The 18,394-nt window shown below is 49.8% G+C and overlaps 1 protein-coding gene across 1 annotated transcript; it reads left to right on the forward strand.

Moving 5' to 3' along the window:
* Positions 1-1,694: 1,694 nt before the first annotated feature.
* On the forward strand, positions 1,695-15,982 carry LOC146268332 (uncharacterized). Its single transcript, XM_084709444.1, has 26 exons — positions 1,695-1,726; positions 2,041-2,096; positions 2,181-4,265; positions 5,077-5,199; positions 5,345-7,375; positions 7,680-7,813; positions 8,033-8,200; positions 8,307-8,486; positions 8,878-9,478; positions 9,605-9,754; positions 10,037-10,251; positions 10,397-10,472; positions 10,674-10,961; positions 11,166-11,399; positions 11,554-11,706; positions 11,859-12,037; positions 12,239-12,431; positions 12,721-12,840; positions 12,963-13,082; positions 13,323-13,343; positions 13,463-13,530; positions 13,624-13,816; positions 14,281-14,403; positions 14,507-14,527; positions 14,558-14,675; positions 15,286-15,982. The coding sequence occupies exons 1-26, from the start codon at positions 1,695-1,697 to the stop codon at positions 15,434-15,436; spliced, it is 7,833 nt and encodes a 2,610-aa protein (XP_084565570.1). The 3' UTR covers positions 15,437-15,982.
* Positions 15,983-18,394: the final 2,412 nt, after the last annotated feature.

The following is an 18,394-nucleotide window of genomic DNA, read 5'->3' on the forward strand; positions in this document are numbered from 1 at the left end:
TGACCATGTGACTTAACAATCAGGATACAATCACAACCTACATTACACACGATGATGGAATATGATCGGGTATTACAAAGGGTTTCAAATTAAATGCCATTGTATTAGGGGTGGGGGGAAATCAACAACAACAACAAAATTCACAAATGTAAAAAAGCTTTTATTCTATTTTAAAATATATTTTTTAAATGATAAAAGATCGCAAAAAATCGTGAATCGATTTTTAATAGATTTGTGACCGCAAGAATCTAATCGTGAGGTACCAAAATATTACCCCCCTATGGACTTTTTTTGTTTCTTTTTTTTACAACCGATGTCATGGCTGCAACTTTACTCAAAGATTAACGGTGATATCTTAATATTAACTCTAACTGTTAGCAATTGTTGTCAGAGAGACAGAGGAGTTCACCTCCAGTTACCACACTAGGGTAGAGAAGGCTCATGGGAGACCATGGCATTTAAAGGAGACGGTCTCTACCACAATGATTCACCAACCCCCACAGCTATTGCACATGCACAGCCCTACCTCTCCACACACATAGACAATGGCTAGGACTGGCCTGGAGGTAGGATTAACATTTACGTTTACATTTACATTTCCAGAGCGACTGAACCCGAATCCCAATACTCCCCCTCACCCCTTCCCCTTAGTTTTGCGCATTCCCGTGAGAGCTGCTGGTGTCCCAATACTCTTTTTGAGCTAGGGGTAGGGTAGGGCTAATATATTTATTTATTTTAGATTTTGTTGTCATTCATATAAAGGCCTGTATACTTTTTATATTTATATAAATCTGCTGTGTCCCAGTAAAATCTAAAATGTAAGTTTTAACAATTTACTTTATTAGTCAGTGCATTCATTTAGATTGATAATCCCGGAAAAATAAATGCAGTATTCCAATCAATGCTTGTAAAATCAAAACAGTTGTACCGAAAACACAAACTGATGCATGCCCGCAGAATTCCATATCCATGCGTTCTTCTGTGCTTGCTAAACCGCGTAATAGTCACTGCAGCGTTCACACAGTCCAGGTGTCAGCAAATCACAATTGAGGTAGGCTAAAAAAACATTCAGAAACTAAAGACGTTTCTAAATAATAGGCCTACCGATCATTTTATTTACTCAAACATAATAACAACAATATCACATGAAGCTCAAAAAACGGTTTTTGCTCCAATTAATAAGAGAAAATGGGCATGCGCTCACATTAACTATTGATGTCCTGGCAAAGCTGATATCAAATGTACGTTCCTCAACTGATGTATAGTGGTTAAGTAAGGGGAGTTTATATATGTGTGCATTGTGTTGCACACATTTTGTGTGCAGAAAGCTTGGAAGAAACAAAAAGGGATTTGAGGAGGGACCTGTGCCAACGGCCCTGAGCCCCAATCAGAAAACAAGGATTACTGTTATCATTTTTCTCTACCGTGGTATTGTATTGGAACTCTCTGGACTTGTACACTACAGTATGTGTCACCTATTGGGTATCTAAAAAACACAGCATGTGGTAATTTTTATTAAAGTTGTTGTTTACCATATCATCTTTGGATCATCTTTGGCATATCCAAAACAGCATATAGTGAAGGATTGCTGTGTTCAACTTTAACATTCAAATTTTAATAATACATATTTCTTACTGTTACTTATTTATTTTTTATTTATTTTTTAAAAGTCAGTCATTCATAACTGACCGAAAATGGGAACTGACTCAATAAGGTACATGTTAAGGTAACTGTAACAGTAGACCCCTGGCCACTGTTAATTAGTGAATTTAGTTCAAACTCAGTCGTTCATAACTGACCTAAAATTGGAACTGACCCAATAAGGTATATGTTAAGGTAACTGTAACAGTAAACCCCTGGCCATTGTTAAGTATGGGAGTGGGTTACGGAAACGAGAAGATTGTAGATCCTAGAGATTGTATATGAAGGACTTTGAAGACTTACCTACTTTCCCATGCAGTGAGTGTAACTGTGCCTTAACTGTAACATATCCTTAACAGAAGTGTGTGTCTGTGTTTTTGCACTTTTCTTCTCTCAAAGGTCACCACTGCTATGGCTGGGGTGTTTGTGTGCAGTGCTGGGACATGGCTCTGCATGTGAGTCGACCAAAAAACAAAACGGCAACCTTCTTTAGCTCTAATTCGAGTAGCTCAGTTTGATAACCAACTCTCTCCTTGCAGTAGCGGACCCCCTTGAATGTGCGTCGAGTGGCTCCCCTTGTCACGTCAACGCAGACTGCCACCAGACCAAGGACAACACCTTCATGTGCGTGTGCCGCATCGGCTACAACGGCGACGGACTGCGGTGCACGGACATCAACGAGTGCGCGACGGGCCTGCACGGCTGCCACAGCAACGCCCGCTGCAACAACACGCTGGGGAGCTACAGCTGCGTCTGCGTGGAGGGCTACTACGGAGACGGCGTCCAGTGTCAGGACGTCGACGAGTGCCAGACGGACAACGGGGGCTGCCACAGCAACGCCCTCTGCACCAACCGGGATGGCGGGCGCAACTGCCAGTGCAGAGGAGGCTTCACGGGGAACGGGTTCCAGTGTACCGACATAAATGAGTGCACACAGCGAGGCATATGCCACTGGAACGCCACCTGTGCCAACAACCCTGGCTCCTACGTGTGCACCTGCAACAACGGCTACAAAGGCAACGGGAACTACCTGTGTCTGGACATAGACGAGTGTTCGGAGACTCCCGGGGTGTGTTCAGCCTCGTTTGGCTACAGGGGCTGTAGGAACCTTCCGGGCAGCTACCGCTGCATCTGCAGCAGTGGTTACCAGAGCAACGGACAGACGTGTCAGGACATTGACGAGTGTGCTGACAACATCTGCAGCCTGTTTGCAAGCTGTGTGAACACTGTTGGCTCCTACCAGTGTACCTGTGCTCCTGGTTTCCTAGGGAACGGACAGACCTGCGTTGATGTTAATGAGTGTAACGGACAGAATGTTTGTCACCCCAACGCGGTGTGCATCAACTTGTTAGGCAGCTACGAGTGCTCGTGTCGAGGCGGTTTCCTCGGAGATGGGAGGGTATGCACGGACATCAACGAGTGCCTCTCGCCCGTCATCTGTCCGGCGTCAGCAGAGTGCGTGAACACGGGCGGATCGTACTACTGCGACTGTGGCACGGGATACATCTTCAACGACTCCAAGTGCATCGACCTGGACGAGTGTGCCATCGGCCGCTGCAGTCCGTACGCCACCTGCGCCAACTTCCCAGGCTCCTTCTCCTGCGAGTGCCGCCCAGGGTACACGGGCAACGGCATCAACTGTGTGGACGTGGACGAGTGTTCCTTGGCGCAGCAGTGCCACTCCAATGCCCTCTGCGTCAACCTGCCTGGCACGTACAACTGCAGCTGCCTGCAGGGCTACAGTGGAGATGGGGTGCTACAGTGCATCGACGTGAACGAGTGTTTGGTGGACAACGGCGGCTGCAGGAACCGAGCCACCTGCGTTAACAGCAGAGGCTCGTTCTCCTGCCTCTGTCCGGCAGGCTTCACCTTGATCAACCGAACCACCTGCCAAGACGTCAACGAGTGCGAGCAGATGCGGAACCCCTGCAACGTGAACGAGATGTGCGTCAACACGGAGGGGGCGTACCAGTGCCAGTGCAAGGTTGGCTTTGCCCGGCCCACGCCGACCATGGAGTGCACAGATGTGGACGAGTGCAGGGCGGGCAAGCCGTGCCACGTCAACGCCACCTGTCTGAACACCGTCGGCTCCCACTTGTGCACATGCAAGCTGGGCTTCACCGGGAACGGCACCAAGTGCGAGGATGTGGACGAGTGCACGGCCGTGGGCTCTTGCCACCGAAGGGCCATCTGTGCCAACGTGCCGGGGGACTTCTCCTGCACGTGCCAGCAGGGTTTCAGGGGGGATGGCTTCTCGTGCCAGGATGTCAACGAGTGTGACCTCTCCAATGCCACCTGTCCCTCCTTCTCCGAGTGTGTCAACTCCCCTGGAGCCTACGTCTGTTCCTGTCTTAATGGGACAGTGGCAAGGAACCGGACCTGTGTGTCACCCAGCCCCATGTGCTTTCCCGCATGCCACCCTTATGGGCTGTGCCACCTCTCACCCGTCGGGTATCAGTGTGTGTGTGACGTGGGCTTCGAGGGGGATGGGCTTACATGCTCGGACATAGACGAATGCCAGCAGAAAGTGTGCCCTCGGAATGATACAGACTGTGTGAATACACCAGGGTCCTACGCCTGTGTCTGCAAACCGGGCTACAAACAGAACGGCACCATGTGCGTTGGTAAGTTAGCCATGACTCATGACAAGATCTTGTTGGCGTTGATTCACTGAGCGGGAATGCTAGCTTCACATTAAACTATGCTTATCAAGCTCATTTGATAGTTATATCCTTCATGTTCATACTGGTATTTCTCATCATCTCATGTTGATATGATGCAGGACCTATATATGAGTTAGATCCACGTGATTTGGAAACCCCATGTCAGAAATATTAATCTATCAAGCATCGCACAGTCGGGTGAACAAGTTTAAGAAAGCTTTATTACTTGCACCAGGCCCACAAGGAGACAAAAATATCACATGACATTGTGCTACAAAGTTTGTCTGCTAGCATGTTGTGCTAGCTAGTTATTTGAGCAGCCCTGCTCTTTACAGTCATTGGTTAAGACAAAGGCATGCAAATGTCCCATGGCTCTTCTTCAGTGGCTCCTTGCATAGACCTGGCACGCGTGTGTGCATGCGTGTTTGAGTGTGTGTGTGCCTCTTGACCCCTGTAAGCTTGACCACATGATTCACCCAACACAGATAAGGCCAGACATCTTTTATGGCCTCTCCAGTAAGAGCGGGTTGGCAGCCCAGGTCACCTTGTTTACATATGCCTAGTGTTACCCAAAGTTCAGATTTGGGGGTAGGCCTCTCTCTACACACAAGGAATTCTGAACACAGAATCATTCTTATACAGGATAAATGTGTTACATCTTCAATTTTTCCAACACCCCATTGTTTGATCCTGTGACTACACAGGGATTCATTGTATTATTTGCCTTTCTCTCTCTGGCTCCATCCCTTCATCCCTCTTTCCCTTCTCACAGACGTGAACGAATGTGAGACAGGAGAAGATGAGTGCAGTGAGTTTGCCCAGTGTGTCAACACAGTGGGGGGTCACCTCTGCTTCTGTCTAAGTGGCTTCACGGGCAATGGCAGGAACTGCTCTGGTGAGAACCTTCCCTTTACCATTCACATACATCCACATCATCCGGAATGTTGTACCGCTTCTTGTGTGGACTGTCTTCTGAGTTTTGTTTTAGCCATCCTTTGGGCCTGTTTCCCTGACACTGTGCCATTTTGGATGACTTATAGACATTGATGAATGCCAGTACAAAAACGGAGGATGCCACCCTGTTGCCAGCTGCTTAAACACACCAGGATCCTTCAACTGCACATGCCCACCGGGCACTCAGGGCACAGGCTTTATGTGCACGGATGTGGACGAGTGTGCCTTGAACTCCACCCTGCCCAACAACTGCAGTCAGCTCGCCCAATGTCAAAACACCAACGGGTCCTACTTGTGCCAGTGCCAAAATGGCTACCAAGGAAATGGCTTTGTCTGTGAGGATGTCGATGAGTGCCAGTCGCCTGGTTCCTGTGCCGCGGACATGACGTGCCACAACAGTCCTGGCTCCTACGCCTGTACCTGCATCCTCGGCCTGACGTATGACGGAGGCGTGTGCGTGAGCGAGGAGGTTTGCTTCAATGCCAGCCGTGCGTGCCACCCTAACGCCGTGTGCCACCCCTCCAATGGCTCCTACTACTGTCAATGTCAGGACGGCTACCATGGCAATGGGACAGTCTGCTGGGACACAGATGAGTGTGCGAGCAGCCCGTTGGTGACAGGGCTTTCCCAATGCTCCGAGTCCTCCGACTGCCTCAACACCCAGGGCTCCTACTACTGCAACTGCTGGGACGGTTACCACGGAAACGGGACCCACTGCCAGGACTTTGACGAATGCGCGGTGGGGAATTTTACCTGTCCTGACAACAGCACCTGCACCAACATACCAGGAAGCTACCACTGTCCCTGTGACCGGGGTTACCATGCCGACAACTCCCTGTGTTTGGACGTAGATGAGTGTTCGGTAAGCCCAGCCAAGTGCCCCAACACTTCAGACTGCCTGAACACGGCTGGTTCCTTCATCTGTGCCTGCTGGGACGGATTCCGGAGCAGGAACAACGAATGTGAGGATGTGAATGAATGCCTGTTCAACTCCAGCTGCCCACAGAACAGTATGTGTGTCAACACCTACGGTAGCTACCGCTGTCCATGCAAGGTGGGATTCTCTGCTCAGAACGGTCTGTGTGAGGACATCAATGAGTGCTCTACGTCTCCACTGGGCCCCCTTTGCACCAACGGGACCTGTGTCAACTCCATCGGCTCCTTCTACTGCGTGTGTGACCCCGGGTTCTGGAGCAACGACACAGAGTGTGTGGATGTGGACGAGTGTTCCTTGGACGACTCCTCGTGGACGCCCGCTAACTCCTCCCACTGTCAGCCTCACTCCACCTGTGTCAACCTCCCCGGCTCGTACCGCTGTCCCTGTGACAGGGGGTTCGAGCTGAGTGGAGCACAGTGCCAGGATGTGAATGAGTGTGTATCCCCCGGTGACAGCCCGTGCCCCGACCACTCCACGTGTAACAACACGCTGGGTTCCTTCCTGTGCCCGTGCTTGCCCGGCTACCACCCCAAGGGACTGGGCTGCGGAGACATAGACGAGTGTCTGGACAATACCACTTGCCGTGCTGACCAGGTGTGCACTAACCTGCCCGGAGCGTACCATTGCTCATGCCGAGGGGGGTACCACGAGGAGGGCGGGGCGTGTGCGGACACTGACGAGTGTGAGAACAGTACGGCGGTGTGTGACCCCCTGGCACGCTGTTGGAACACCCCGGGCTCCTTCTCGTGTCACTGCCCTCTGGGCCACGCGGGCAACGGCTCGTGGTGCGAGGACGTGGACGAGTGCTCCGTCCTGACCTCTCCCTGCCACCCTCGAGCCCGCTGCCACAACACCCCCGGGTCCTTTGTGTGTGTGTGTAACCCGGGCTTGGTGGGCATCGGGCCTCTGTGCGTGGACTTGGATGAGTGCCAACAGGACAACGGAGGTTGCCACCCCGAGGCCACCTGCTCCAACTCAGTGGGAGGGTACCAGTGTCAGTGTGGCAGCAGCTGGGTCGCCACAGTGGGCAGAGGGCAGGGGCGAATGGGGTGTGTCGACCGGGATGAGTGTGTGTCGCCATCGGCGTGCCCTGGTGACACCGTGTGTAGGAACCTGGCAGGTTCCTTCAACTGCTCCTGTGCCTCTAACAGCACTGTCTGTAGGGAGCTGGCTAAGAAGGGTGGGCTTCTCCTTCACTCCTCAGTTCAGTTCAGTTCCAAACACATTATTTGTCCCAGAGCGGCAATTTGCATAGGCACGCAGAGTGAACTATTAGTGAACAGCACTGACAGCTATTGATATCTAACTTTCCCTAACTGTATTGAGTGAGTGAGTGAACTGTTTCTTCATGCACTACTGTACTCTACACATTGGTACACTACAGAGTAGCATTTTTGTTTTGCATCTTGGTCTATGTATGGCTGTTAAGGCCTTCTGCTGTGACCTAATACTGCTGTGTGACTGAATGTTTGTTCTGTCCACAGAGAGTGATCTTTACCCGTTTGGACCAGTGGTGGGAGACTGGGGAGTGAAGGTCGCCATAGCAGATGGGAACTCTCCCTACATCACCCCGCCTATTGGCTTCCCTTTCATGGGCAAGCTGTATGACAGGGTCTTTGTAAGTGTCCACCAGCAGGACCCAATATATACACTACATATATACAGTATATACTAATTATAAAGAACAATGGGCAATGTCATGAAATGAGAATGAATGAAATCCTATCTCATTCATTTTTTCTCTTGCTCTCTCTGACTGTCTCTCTCTCTCTCTCTCTCTCTCTCTCTCTCTCTCTCTCTCTCTCGCTCTCTCTCTCTCTCTCTCTCTGATGGTCAGTTCTCAGATAATGGACTCATCCAGTTCCAAATGGCCTCCGAGAACGAGCAGCTCCTTCTACCCGTCCCCTTCCCTGGGGGATTTCGTGGCAACGAGAGTCGCTCCATGCTAGCGGTATTCTGGGACGATGTTGACCTTACTCTAGGCAAAGGCCAGCTGCTCTACCAGGTGAGGGGTCAGGGAGAGGGCAGGGTGGAGGGATATTATCTATGACATCGGCTATTTTTATTTGGGTATTAACCTATTCCTCCATTTTTGTCTGTCTTTGCCTCAGGACTACAGCAAACTGAATATGTCAGACATCTACTCCCAGATCGTTTTCAACCGCACGGCGGAAGACGTGAGCCGGTTTGAGGAGCAGAGAAACAGACCTGCCTTCAAACCTGCCTGGATCCTAAAGATCACCTGGGATCATGTCATGTCTGTGTCTTACCAGAAGATCAATGATTCTGAGGTGAGGGCTCTAGTAGATTGCGTGCTCTGGTCCACAGACCAGAGCACGCAATCTGGTCTCTTTTCTTCCAGCGATGATCACTGGCTTCCTCTTCCCCTCCCACAAGAGGACAGCAATGTCCTACTCAAGGCTTGTGGTAAAAAACAAGGACACCTGCGTGTCTTGTGTACTGTTAGAAAATGAGGTTAAGGAGGGGTGGACCAGAACTGGGCATGGTGTTGTTTGTGTCTGTCCTAGTTCAACAGCTTTTGTTAGCTGTAACGGGAGTCCTTCAAGTGTTTAGAGGAAGAATACACCGGCATCCTTATTTCCTCCTGTGAAAAAGGAAGAACCTTTTGTCTCTGTGGTGACACCTTGTGCGTTGTGGTGACCCCTTGTGGACGTTTTGCAGACCAACACCTTTCAGTGCATCCTGACCACGGATGGAGAGCGCTCCTTTGCTCTGCTGCGTTTCGGGGAGATGCAGTGGGGTCCCGGACAGCGGCTGGTCCAAAGCGCTCTCACTGGCTACACAGACGGGGGGAACCTTGTCCGCAACGAGGTCCCGTCCCCCCCAGACAACCTGTTCGGCCCGGGGGGGCGCTACAGACCCCAGACAGTGATGGGCAACGTGGGCAAGCTGGGACAGCTGGTGTACGACTTGACGGGGCCCAAGGGGAACAACCCGGACCCCAAGCTGAGGTGCCAGTTGTGGGCTCTGAAGGAGCCCGACCCGGCCCTGTGGAGCGCGGGGGTATCGGCCTGCCCGTGTACCCGCTCGCAGGCTCAGGAGGACCTGGCGTTCGGGCCGGAGACGCTGCCTGATCAGCTGACTTCCCAGGTGAAGCAGCTCCGAGAGCTGCGCTGGGGGGGCGTTGGGGGCCAAGTGTTCCAGTCTGTCCTGTCCAACCGGTACGGCTCCGGGAAGAGGTGTGTTTACGACCTCCAGGGGCCCCTGAAGGGCGGGTACAGCGAGAGATACTTTGCCGGGGCCTCTCCGCAGACACACATAGGTAATGGAGCCACAATATTTGCTCTCCCTGAGGGCATTGCTGTGTCATTTATTGTCACATTCCGGAGGGTGCATCTGTTCCCTGATCAGACTAGAACACAGACTAGGTGTTCTGTTGTTTTTGCAGATGAAGACCTGCTTCCGTTCCAGTGGTGTTGCATCCAGTCCCCCCTCTGTCACCTCTACCTCGCCAAGAGACCCCTGGAACGTTGCCAGGGTTACGGCTGGCTCAGCCCCGACCGCAGCATCCTAGCTAAGAAGGCAACACAGGGCATGGGTGAGAACTTTCAAAACATGACCTCGAAGAGACTTACGCTAAATGACCCTTGGGACTATTTATAAAACTCTCTATATAGTAACCCTAACCTACAACCCTAACCATGTTTTAGCCTATTCAATACACAGGACACCTTGTTACTTGAAATAGTCCTACAACTCAAGTCTTACAATTCATATTCTGTGCCTGTATACATACAAATAGTGCATGGCATTCAGTGTAGTGTGTTCTGCGTGAATCTGACTTTGGACATCCCTCATCCTGTATGTGTTGACCCTGCAGGCATGGTGTACGGTACCCTCCACTTCATCACCTTCGACGGGACAGAGTACTCCTTCAAGGCCCTGGGGGAGTTTGTTTTGACACGAATCTCCTCCAGCAAGGGCTCCAACATCTTCACCCTGCAGGGGGAGACAGGTCTGCTGTACACCCAGGGACCAGCCAGGCAGGTCCCCGCACTTGTGCGCTTGGCTGCCTTTCACCAGGGCATCGGAAAGGTTTGTGTGTGTGATTGTGTGTGTGTGCAGGGGGGGGGGGGGGGGGGGGGGGCAGAACTGTGTGTCTGTTAAATATTTTATTTCCAAAAATGTCTCATTCCCCTCCTGACCGTGTGTATGTGTGTGTGCATGTGTGTATGTTCAGGTTGAGTGGAGGGTTGCACAGTCAGGAGATGGGCTGATGGTCCTGGTGGATGATGCGGAAGTCCCCGTCTCTATTGGTAAGAAAAAAAACATGACATCCAGGCTCCTTGCCTTGACACAAAACTGGATTGTATCACTCTGCCATAAGCAGCTATAATTATTTTCTTAGCATGATATCATCATTAACATCATTTAAATCTCAGATCACAATATATACATGACAATGGTTTACTTCTCCCGAATGCATGCCCTAACAGCGCCCCCTACTGTCTGTACAGGTGTAGTCCACACGGGCAAGGAGGGCTTCGCCGTGCGATGCATCTCGGTCCGTCGCTGCGCTGCGGTGTATGCGGGGGGTCTGCATGTGGCGGTGTGGCTGGGGGTGGGGGGACAGCTGTCCGCCCTGGTGGAGGTTCCCCAGACCTTCTATAACCGCACGGTGGGCCTGATGGGCCTGTGGAGCTCCAACCGCACGGACGACTTCCTCATGTCCAACGGGAGGCTCCTGCCGTCCCCTGACAGCAACCCCCCTTCGGAGGCAAACCTGCGCGTGTTTGGGATGTCCTGTGAGTGACCTGTTACAGCACTTACTGCCTGATCACAGAAAAACCTCCAACAAATAGAGCCTCAAACAAAGGCCTTTTGTATAGAGAAAAACTGGAGAAAAAAACGTCTTCTCAATGAACAGGATGAATGTTTCTGATTCTTCTATCCCTGGTTCCCTGGTATCCCCGGTTCAATCTCTTTCCCTTCCCCTCGTGTTTCCTCAGGGGTGGTCCCCGTTCCAGAGAGCCTGCTGTTCTCCATCCCTCCCCTGGTCCCCTTCCTGCCAGCCTCCATAAAGCAGGTGCTGGCAGTGAGCCCTGCCCTGCTGGAGGAGCTGCGGAGGAGTTGCCAGGGCAGCATGCAGTGTGTCCACGACACCCTGGCATCGGACAGCCCAAACCTGGGACTGGAGAGCCTGCAGGCTGAGCAGCAGTACCACAACCTGGCTCGTGTGTTTGGTGAGCAAAACCGCCTCTTACATGAGCAGAAGAAAGGTTCATTGGCATCACAGGCAATGGCACTCGAGTATTATATATTTGGATGTGTTGAACAATAAAATGTGCTGTCGTTATGATATGTTTGTGACGTGTCTGTGTTCTGTGGTGTGTACAGGGAACATGCCACCCATTGTGACAGAGCCCACCGTGATCCGCTGCAAAGTCAACTCCACTGTCAACATGCAGATAGTCGCTCAAGATGCCAACAGAGACCCTGTGTCCTTCTCCCTGCTCTTCCCCAGACCACCCCAAGCCTCTATAGGGACGGGTGAGACGCACACGCACATACACAAACGTGTGCATTCAAGCCCATGGTCTCTCACCCCTCTCCCCCTCGCTCTCTGTCCTCCTTACATTCTAACACAGCGTAGTCAACCATCTCTTCATAGATGACCTCTTCCCCTGCGCCCTGTGCTGCAGGTGACGGCTACCTCACCTGGACTCCCCTCAACATCCAGCCCGTGGTCCTCACCATCCGGGTCAGTGACGGCGTGTTCAGCTCCTACTTTGCCCCCATCCTGCAGGTGTGCAACTGCCTCAACGGAGGCACCTGCGAGTACATTAGCATCACAGAGAACCATCTGTTGGGGAAATTCCAGGTGAAAACGACAGTCCAAAACAACAGTCCATAATAGTCCAACACTGTCATAACAGTAAAAACAGGCAGAGAATGTCACAACAGCCCCATAATAACATTTTGTATATCCAATTTTTGTTTATTATGATTTTTGTCTATATGCACATCAATCATATTCTGCAACTACTAGTGCAGTAAACATCTTTGTGTTGTGGGATCCTAGGTTGTGGGGTGTCTGTGCCCTAAGGGCTTCAGTGGAAAGTTCTGTGGGGATCTTGTGGATGTGTGTCGAGGAAATCCCTGTTTCCCCGGGGTGGAGTGCCTGTCCCAGCCTGGGCCTGAGCAGTTCACCTGTGGAGAATGCCCCCCTCCCTCTGTCTACCAAGACAAACAAGGATACAAATGCTTTGTGAACGGTCAGTGAGTTTTGCGCTTTGGATGAACGGGCTTTGGGTGAATGAGTTTTGGGTGAATGGGTTTTGGGTGAACAGGCTTGGGGTGAACGGCCTTTGGGTGAATGGGTTTTGGGTGAACGGGCTTTGGGTGAAAGGGTTTTGCTTGCTGTATGGATTTTGAAATGATAAATTACCTATTAGTTTTAAAATCACACAGTGAAGTCAAACTCTTGGTGGAATTAGGACTACTGAGGATCTTAGGGATTTGTTGACATTGTCATTCTTGAATGCTTTTATTTCACCTTCCCAGACTTCTGCCTCCCGCCTTTCCCCTTCCCCTGCCACAAGATGGCCGACTGCACCAGCAAAGGGTACAGCTACAGCTGCAAGTGTAAGCCAGGCTACACAGGGAACGGACTCAACTGTACAGGTACAAAACACCACAACCGGAACGACAGCCACGCACTCTTCTGAACACGTCAACATGTATGAACCACACCACAACTGTATAGAAGGTCTCAATCACGGCGACTAACCTCTTGTTGACCGTAGACATTGATGAGTGCTTGGACCCCTCGGCCTGCCCCAGCGCCAAGTATGAGTGTGTGAACACGGTCGGGTCAGTACGCTGCTCCTGCCGCTACCAGAGCACCCCGGAATCAGACAGATGTGGTAAATACACTGCACTGTCACCTGGGCTAGTCTAGCCCTCGCTGTGTCACAGACACACTAAACACATACGTACAGTACCAGTGAAAGGTTTGGACACATGGAATGGGAAGGTGTGTCCAAACCTTTGACTGGTACTGTACATGCACATTCCGGATTCATTATTTGAGGTGTAGTTGAATTTTGGGGGGGACCATGACGAATAAACACATATTATATTCAATATTTTTTCTATCATTTCAGGCGACTCTGCTAATCCGCCAGGTGAGTGGGTCCATGTTGGCCCTGCAGTGCTCTCAGCATGGCCACAAATGACACGGCTGCTCTGCTGCTGCCACTCTGCGCGGTCATGCTGACCTTGTCGTTGATGTTGTCGTGGACAGGGTTTAATGTCTTCACCGTGTCCATGGGCTGGAAGACCCAGAGGGCAGGAGCAGATGGACTCAACCAGGTGAGAGAGAGCGTGTGTGCCCTCTAAAATGGGGAGCTTGTGCCCCTCCTTTTAATCACTGTCAGACTGATTCATGTCTGACCCACTCTGCAGTTGGAGAAGATACTGGCCATGGGCTTCCAGAACAAGTTCTACAACGCCAGTATGAAGGCTCCGGGGCCAGGGTCGGTGGATGGTCTGAATGAGTTCAGGATCAACGTGTCCAGCGACACACCACACTGGTACATCAGAGACTACCTGACTCGCGTCAGTAGCTACTATGACATCAGAACAGCAGACGTTGGAGGTAGACACCTACAGTCAACGCACAACCTCACACAACCATACACACAGTATAGATGACAGCCTCACACAACTATACACCCAGTATAGAAGACTAAAATCACAGGAAGTGGGAGTCAGATGGCTGAGCGGTTAGGGAACCGGGCTAGTAATCGGAAGGTTGCCAGTTCGGTTCTGGCCGTGCAAATTGATGTTGTGTCCTTGGGCAAGGCGCTTCACCCTACTTGCCTCGAGGGGGATGTCCCTGTACTTACTGTAAGTGGCTCTGTATACGAGCGTCTGCAAAATGACTAAATGTAAAAGTGTAAAAAATAAAATAAAATAATGATATTGGGATGTCTATGTACAATAATTACCCCTGTGGGTTACATGGGTCGAAGCATGCTTTAAGTACGGTGTGAAGATGGTAGTGTCCTCACTGTCCTACTGGCATGGTTTCTCTCTCTCCATGTCGTCTGTCTCTCCCAGACCTGGATGAGTGCAAGGCGCAGGAGGCAGTGTGCGAGCTCCCTGCTCTCTGTGCCAACACCTACGGAGGGTACAGGTGCCTGTGCAACGGAACCACCGACGTGGATAAGACTTGCGTTTTTGGTCCGTCTCAACGCGAACAGTACACGTCCACACGCACACATCCACATCCACACAGAGAAGGCTTGATATTTGGATGTGTGTGTGTGTGTGTTTTTTAATCCAGACAAGGGTGGTGGTAACAGTAGTGGAGTCCCTGAGGCCCTGCGAGCAGAAGATAAGAAGCCCCTAATCCTGGGCCTGGTCCTGGGCATTGGCATCCCACTGCTCCTCCTCCTCCTCCTGGCAGCCCTGGCCTGCTTCTGCTGTTCCCGCAAGAAGACCATCACTGGAGAGTGAGTACCAGCTCATTCATGCACAAACTGCATTAACAGTCATGCACTGCAGATGGACCGGAAGGATGTAGGTTCTAAACTCCTACTGTCTGCCGACTAGAGCTTGAGAATGGGACCTAATGACTAACAACAGGAAACGGTACATGTTCACCCCCCACGTCAAATGGGATTTATGACGTAACCAATGAGTGACCTCTGCTGCTAAACAGAAGTCCATCTGGCATGTGTGTACGCATGAGTGTGTGTGCTCGTAAGTGTATGTGCTTGTGTGTGGGCCCCAGTGGGTCTCTATAGGCTGCAGATGTACAGCATCGGGACCAGGTGTTAGTCATCCAGGGAATCTTAATCCCCCTTATCCCCGACCCCCTTAATGTTCACCCTATGGAGAGAATACCATGGGATTAGGCTCTCTGAATGAAAGGATTTTACAATATCAGTTGCCTTAAGGATACGGTTTAACGCAATGCCCAGTATATACTTTAGATGTGTTTGGATTATATCCTGTATGACATAATAGCATGTTTCAGTGTCCACCTATTGAATGTTGTTTTATTGTGTTAAATCTCTCTTGTTGTATGTCTCTGATTGGTGTGCTGTTGTTTCTACCCAGGATTCCCCACTTGTTGCCTCTCAATTATGCCCAGGAGCAGTTCAACCCTCCTCCGTTCAACTACAACGATCCAGCGCTGCACTACAACAGCCACTGCAGCCCACGCATCATAGACAACCTCGCATTCCAGAAACACTATCGCCGCCGATAACACAAAGAGGGAACAGAGTCTTTGAACACACACAAATGTGCATACACACATGGAAATGTGCACAGGCATGTAAGAATGCACACATGCACACACTTATAGAACTTATTATTTTAAATTGAATAATGTTTTTATAATAATTAAAATATATATTTAAAAAATTGGAGAAGAAGTTTGCCTGTGTAGTTGGTCACTGTTGGATGATGCTATACAGTATATATTATATACATTTAACTGTAACTATCTAACTATTTAATATGAGGGACCGGTAATGTCAAATGTGCTCCATCATTCTGACGGTGCAAAAACTATGAAAAGTAAATGAAAAGTAAATCACTACAGCAATGTTAACTACTGACAGAGTCTGTGCTCCTCCTTATAGTCACCTAATCATCAGTCATTCACCAGGGATATATATCCTAGAACCATAATAATGATGTTAGTATATAATGATTTACAAGGATGTTCAAAAAATGTATTGAACTGCATTTGTGAAGCACATTGTATTATAAAGAGTAAAGTCACCATTTTGTAAATGCAATCCATAAACGTAACACTAAAAGATGATTATATTAACCACTTCAATAGAGGAGAACAATGTCTTCTATTTATGTTTGAATTCATGGTATGATGTGGACATATGGTTACTGTGCCATACGTAAAGCTATTAGTCAGATAGTAGCATTTTGGGTACTTCATCATGTTATTTCACCAGGTGCTGTGATACCCTATTTAGCCACTGAGTGTCAGCAGGGAGTCATTTATGCTAGTTTCAAGCTATGATCAATCAGACTGTGAGTGGGTTAAGCGGTACAGCGCACAGCAGACACCTGCTCTGCAGCCCTCATCCCAGAGTAGCCACAGGATGCAGAGTTGTACCGGTGCTCCCTGCAAGATGAGATCATCTGGGTGCAGCGCAGCCTTGCAGGTCCCCAGCACTGCAGAGAGCAAGGACCACACTCCAGGCAGGGTCAAGGGCAGGAAACTGCAATGCACCCTCTCTGAAACCTACTTCCTGGTTGTGGATAGCACACACACACATACACACGAACATGCATGGGTTACCTCTGCAGTGCCTCACTTTTGATTATTTTCATCCTGTAGAAAATGATAAACATGGCAAGAGAAAGATGTTGTTGTAATGCTACAGTTACACTGAGCCTTCTTAGGACAGTTGTCAAGGTGGTGGAGAAATGACTCAGCAAGCAACACTTCTGACACCTGCAGCAGAAATACCGATACACAGAGCAGACCTCGTAAACGGAATTCATGAAATTGAATGTGACAACAAAGGGATGAATGGGAGATGAGAAAAATGACGAGAAAGCTTTGGTGTCATTCTTCTGGAAGCTTCTCTTAGGCAGGGCTTCCTGTGGTGCTGAGGGCTGCAGTGTTTGAACTAGAGTTCCACACTGACTGCAGCAGACACCTGGAGGCAAGCCAGAGAACGAGGGAGGGAGGGAGGGAGGGAGGGAGGGAGGGAGGGAGGGAGGGAGGGAGGGAGGGAGGGAGGGAGGGAGGGAGGGAGGGAGGGAGGGAGGGAGGGAGGGAGGGAGGGAGGGAGGGAGGGAGGGAGGGAGGGAGGGAGGGAGGGAGGGAGGGAGGGAGGGGAAGAAAGAGAGAGAGAGGCCAGGAGAGTGCTAAGATCAACAGCAGGGATTCTATTTGACAGATAGTAAGTGCCGGAGTCCTTCTGATCCCCCTCCGATAAAAGAACTGATGAGTCCGGCTACAAAGATACACACAGGCAGGAGGCAGGCAGGAGGCAGGCAGAGGCAAACAGAGAGAGACAGGATTGAAACAACCAAGCCTGCTCACAGTATATCCATTTCATTATAACATGATTGAAATAGCTTGGGAATACTGGCCATGTAAATCCTCTGATCCGATTGGAAGCCATTAATCATTGGAGTGATGTAATTTTGATAAACATAACCAATGTTCAGTTACAGGTAGAGATGCCAAGGTGATTGGTTTCAGCCAGTTGGTGGACCTTACACTGTTAATGCTGTTATCCCATCCTCCTAAAACCATAAAAGGCTGCCAGTCATAATCCCCGGGAGTGCAAAGCTCATTCTTAACTTTGACTAGAGTAGACCTTTGGCCACCTTATGTAGAGAAAAAATACATGTTGACTGCATTGTATCATGAAACTACACCCATCATTTCTACCACACACACACAAACACACAAACACACACACACTACTAAAAGCCTTTTTTTCTCAAACTAATTCGCATCCATACCAAACACACAGCACATCGTCCATGAAAGAGGATCCTCTCGTCTGGCGTGAGGCCGCCAGGTGCATTACAAAGCCGCATGCATTAATGATGACAATGTCTTCCAGTTACACAGGTAAACATCCTCTCATATTTGTCACCTGCTCTTACCTCTGGGAAGTCATTCCATGCCACTTATACTTGTCAAGTAGTTCCTCATTTTCTGCTACAAGCTTTACTTAAAAACCACAACATACATTTAGTCTGCTTGTGGCCCAGCCTCTCCTGAGCCTGACCTTTGGCTCTCCGTGACACGAAGTGAAGGTAGAAAGATCAGAGAACATTCTGAGATGAGAGGGCGCAAAAATTTGTCATTCTGTCATTCTCTGGGGCAGCGACATATTAACATGTGTAGTACCATTCAGAAGTGGGGCTAAAACAAATCAACTTAAAGAAAGTGTGTGCATTGAACATGCTCAGATAAAACATACACTCAAACAATGAATGCAACACTTAGACAAGGACATTCAATCATGAAAGAGTACATGTAACATATCATTGATCAAAATCTAGTTTGACATGCTGGGGGCAAATCCCTCTAGACTTCCATCTTGGAGATTGGTTTCAGGTTTTATAGACTATGACAGCCTTTTTTCTAGGGTTCCAGTCAGACCTATCTATATTAACCTCTAACCTACATTCACCTTTGACCTGGAACAAGTCCCCTGAGACCTGGAGA

Source organism: Hypomesus nipponensis, chromosome 11, assembly GCF_054491055.1.
Source record: "Hypomesus nipponensis isolate SF chromosome 11, ASM5449105v1, whole genome shotgun sequence".
In the NCBI taxonomy this organism is placed as follows: Eukaryota; Metazoa; Chordata; class Actinopteri; order Osmeriformes; family Osmeridae; genus Hypomesus; species Hypomesus nipponensis.

Coding starts and splice junctions, on each gene's coding strand:
- LOC146268332 (XM_084709444.1), top strand. CDS start 1,695: ATGGGAACTGACTCAATAAGGTACATGTTAAG. Junction 5,200..5,344: donor CAATGGCAGGAACTGCTCTG/GTGAGAACCTTC, acceptor GATGACTTATAG/ACATTGATGAATGCCAGTAC. Junction 10,473..10,673: donor GGAAGTCCCCGTCTCTATTG/GTAAGAAAAAAA, acceptor CTGTCTGTACAG/GTGTAGTCCACACGGGCAAG.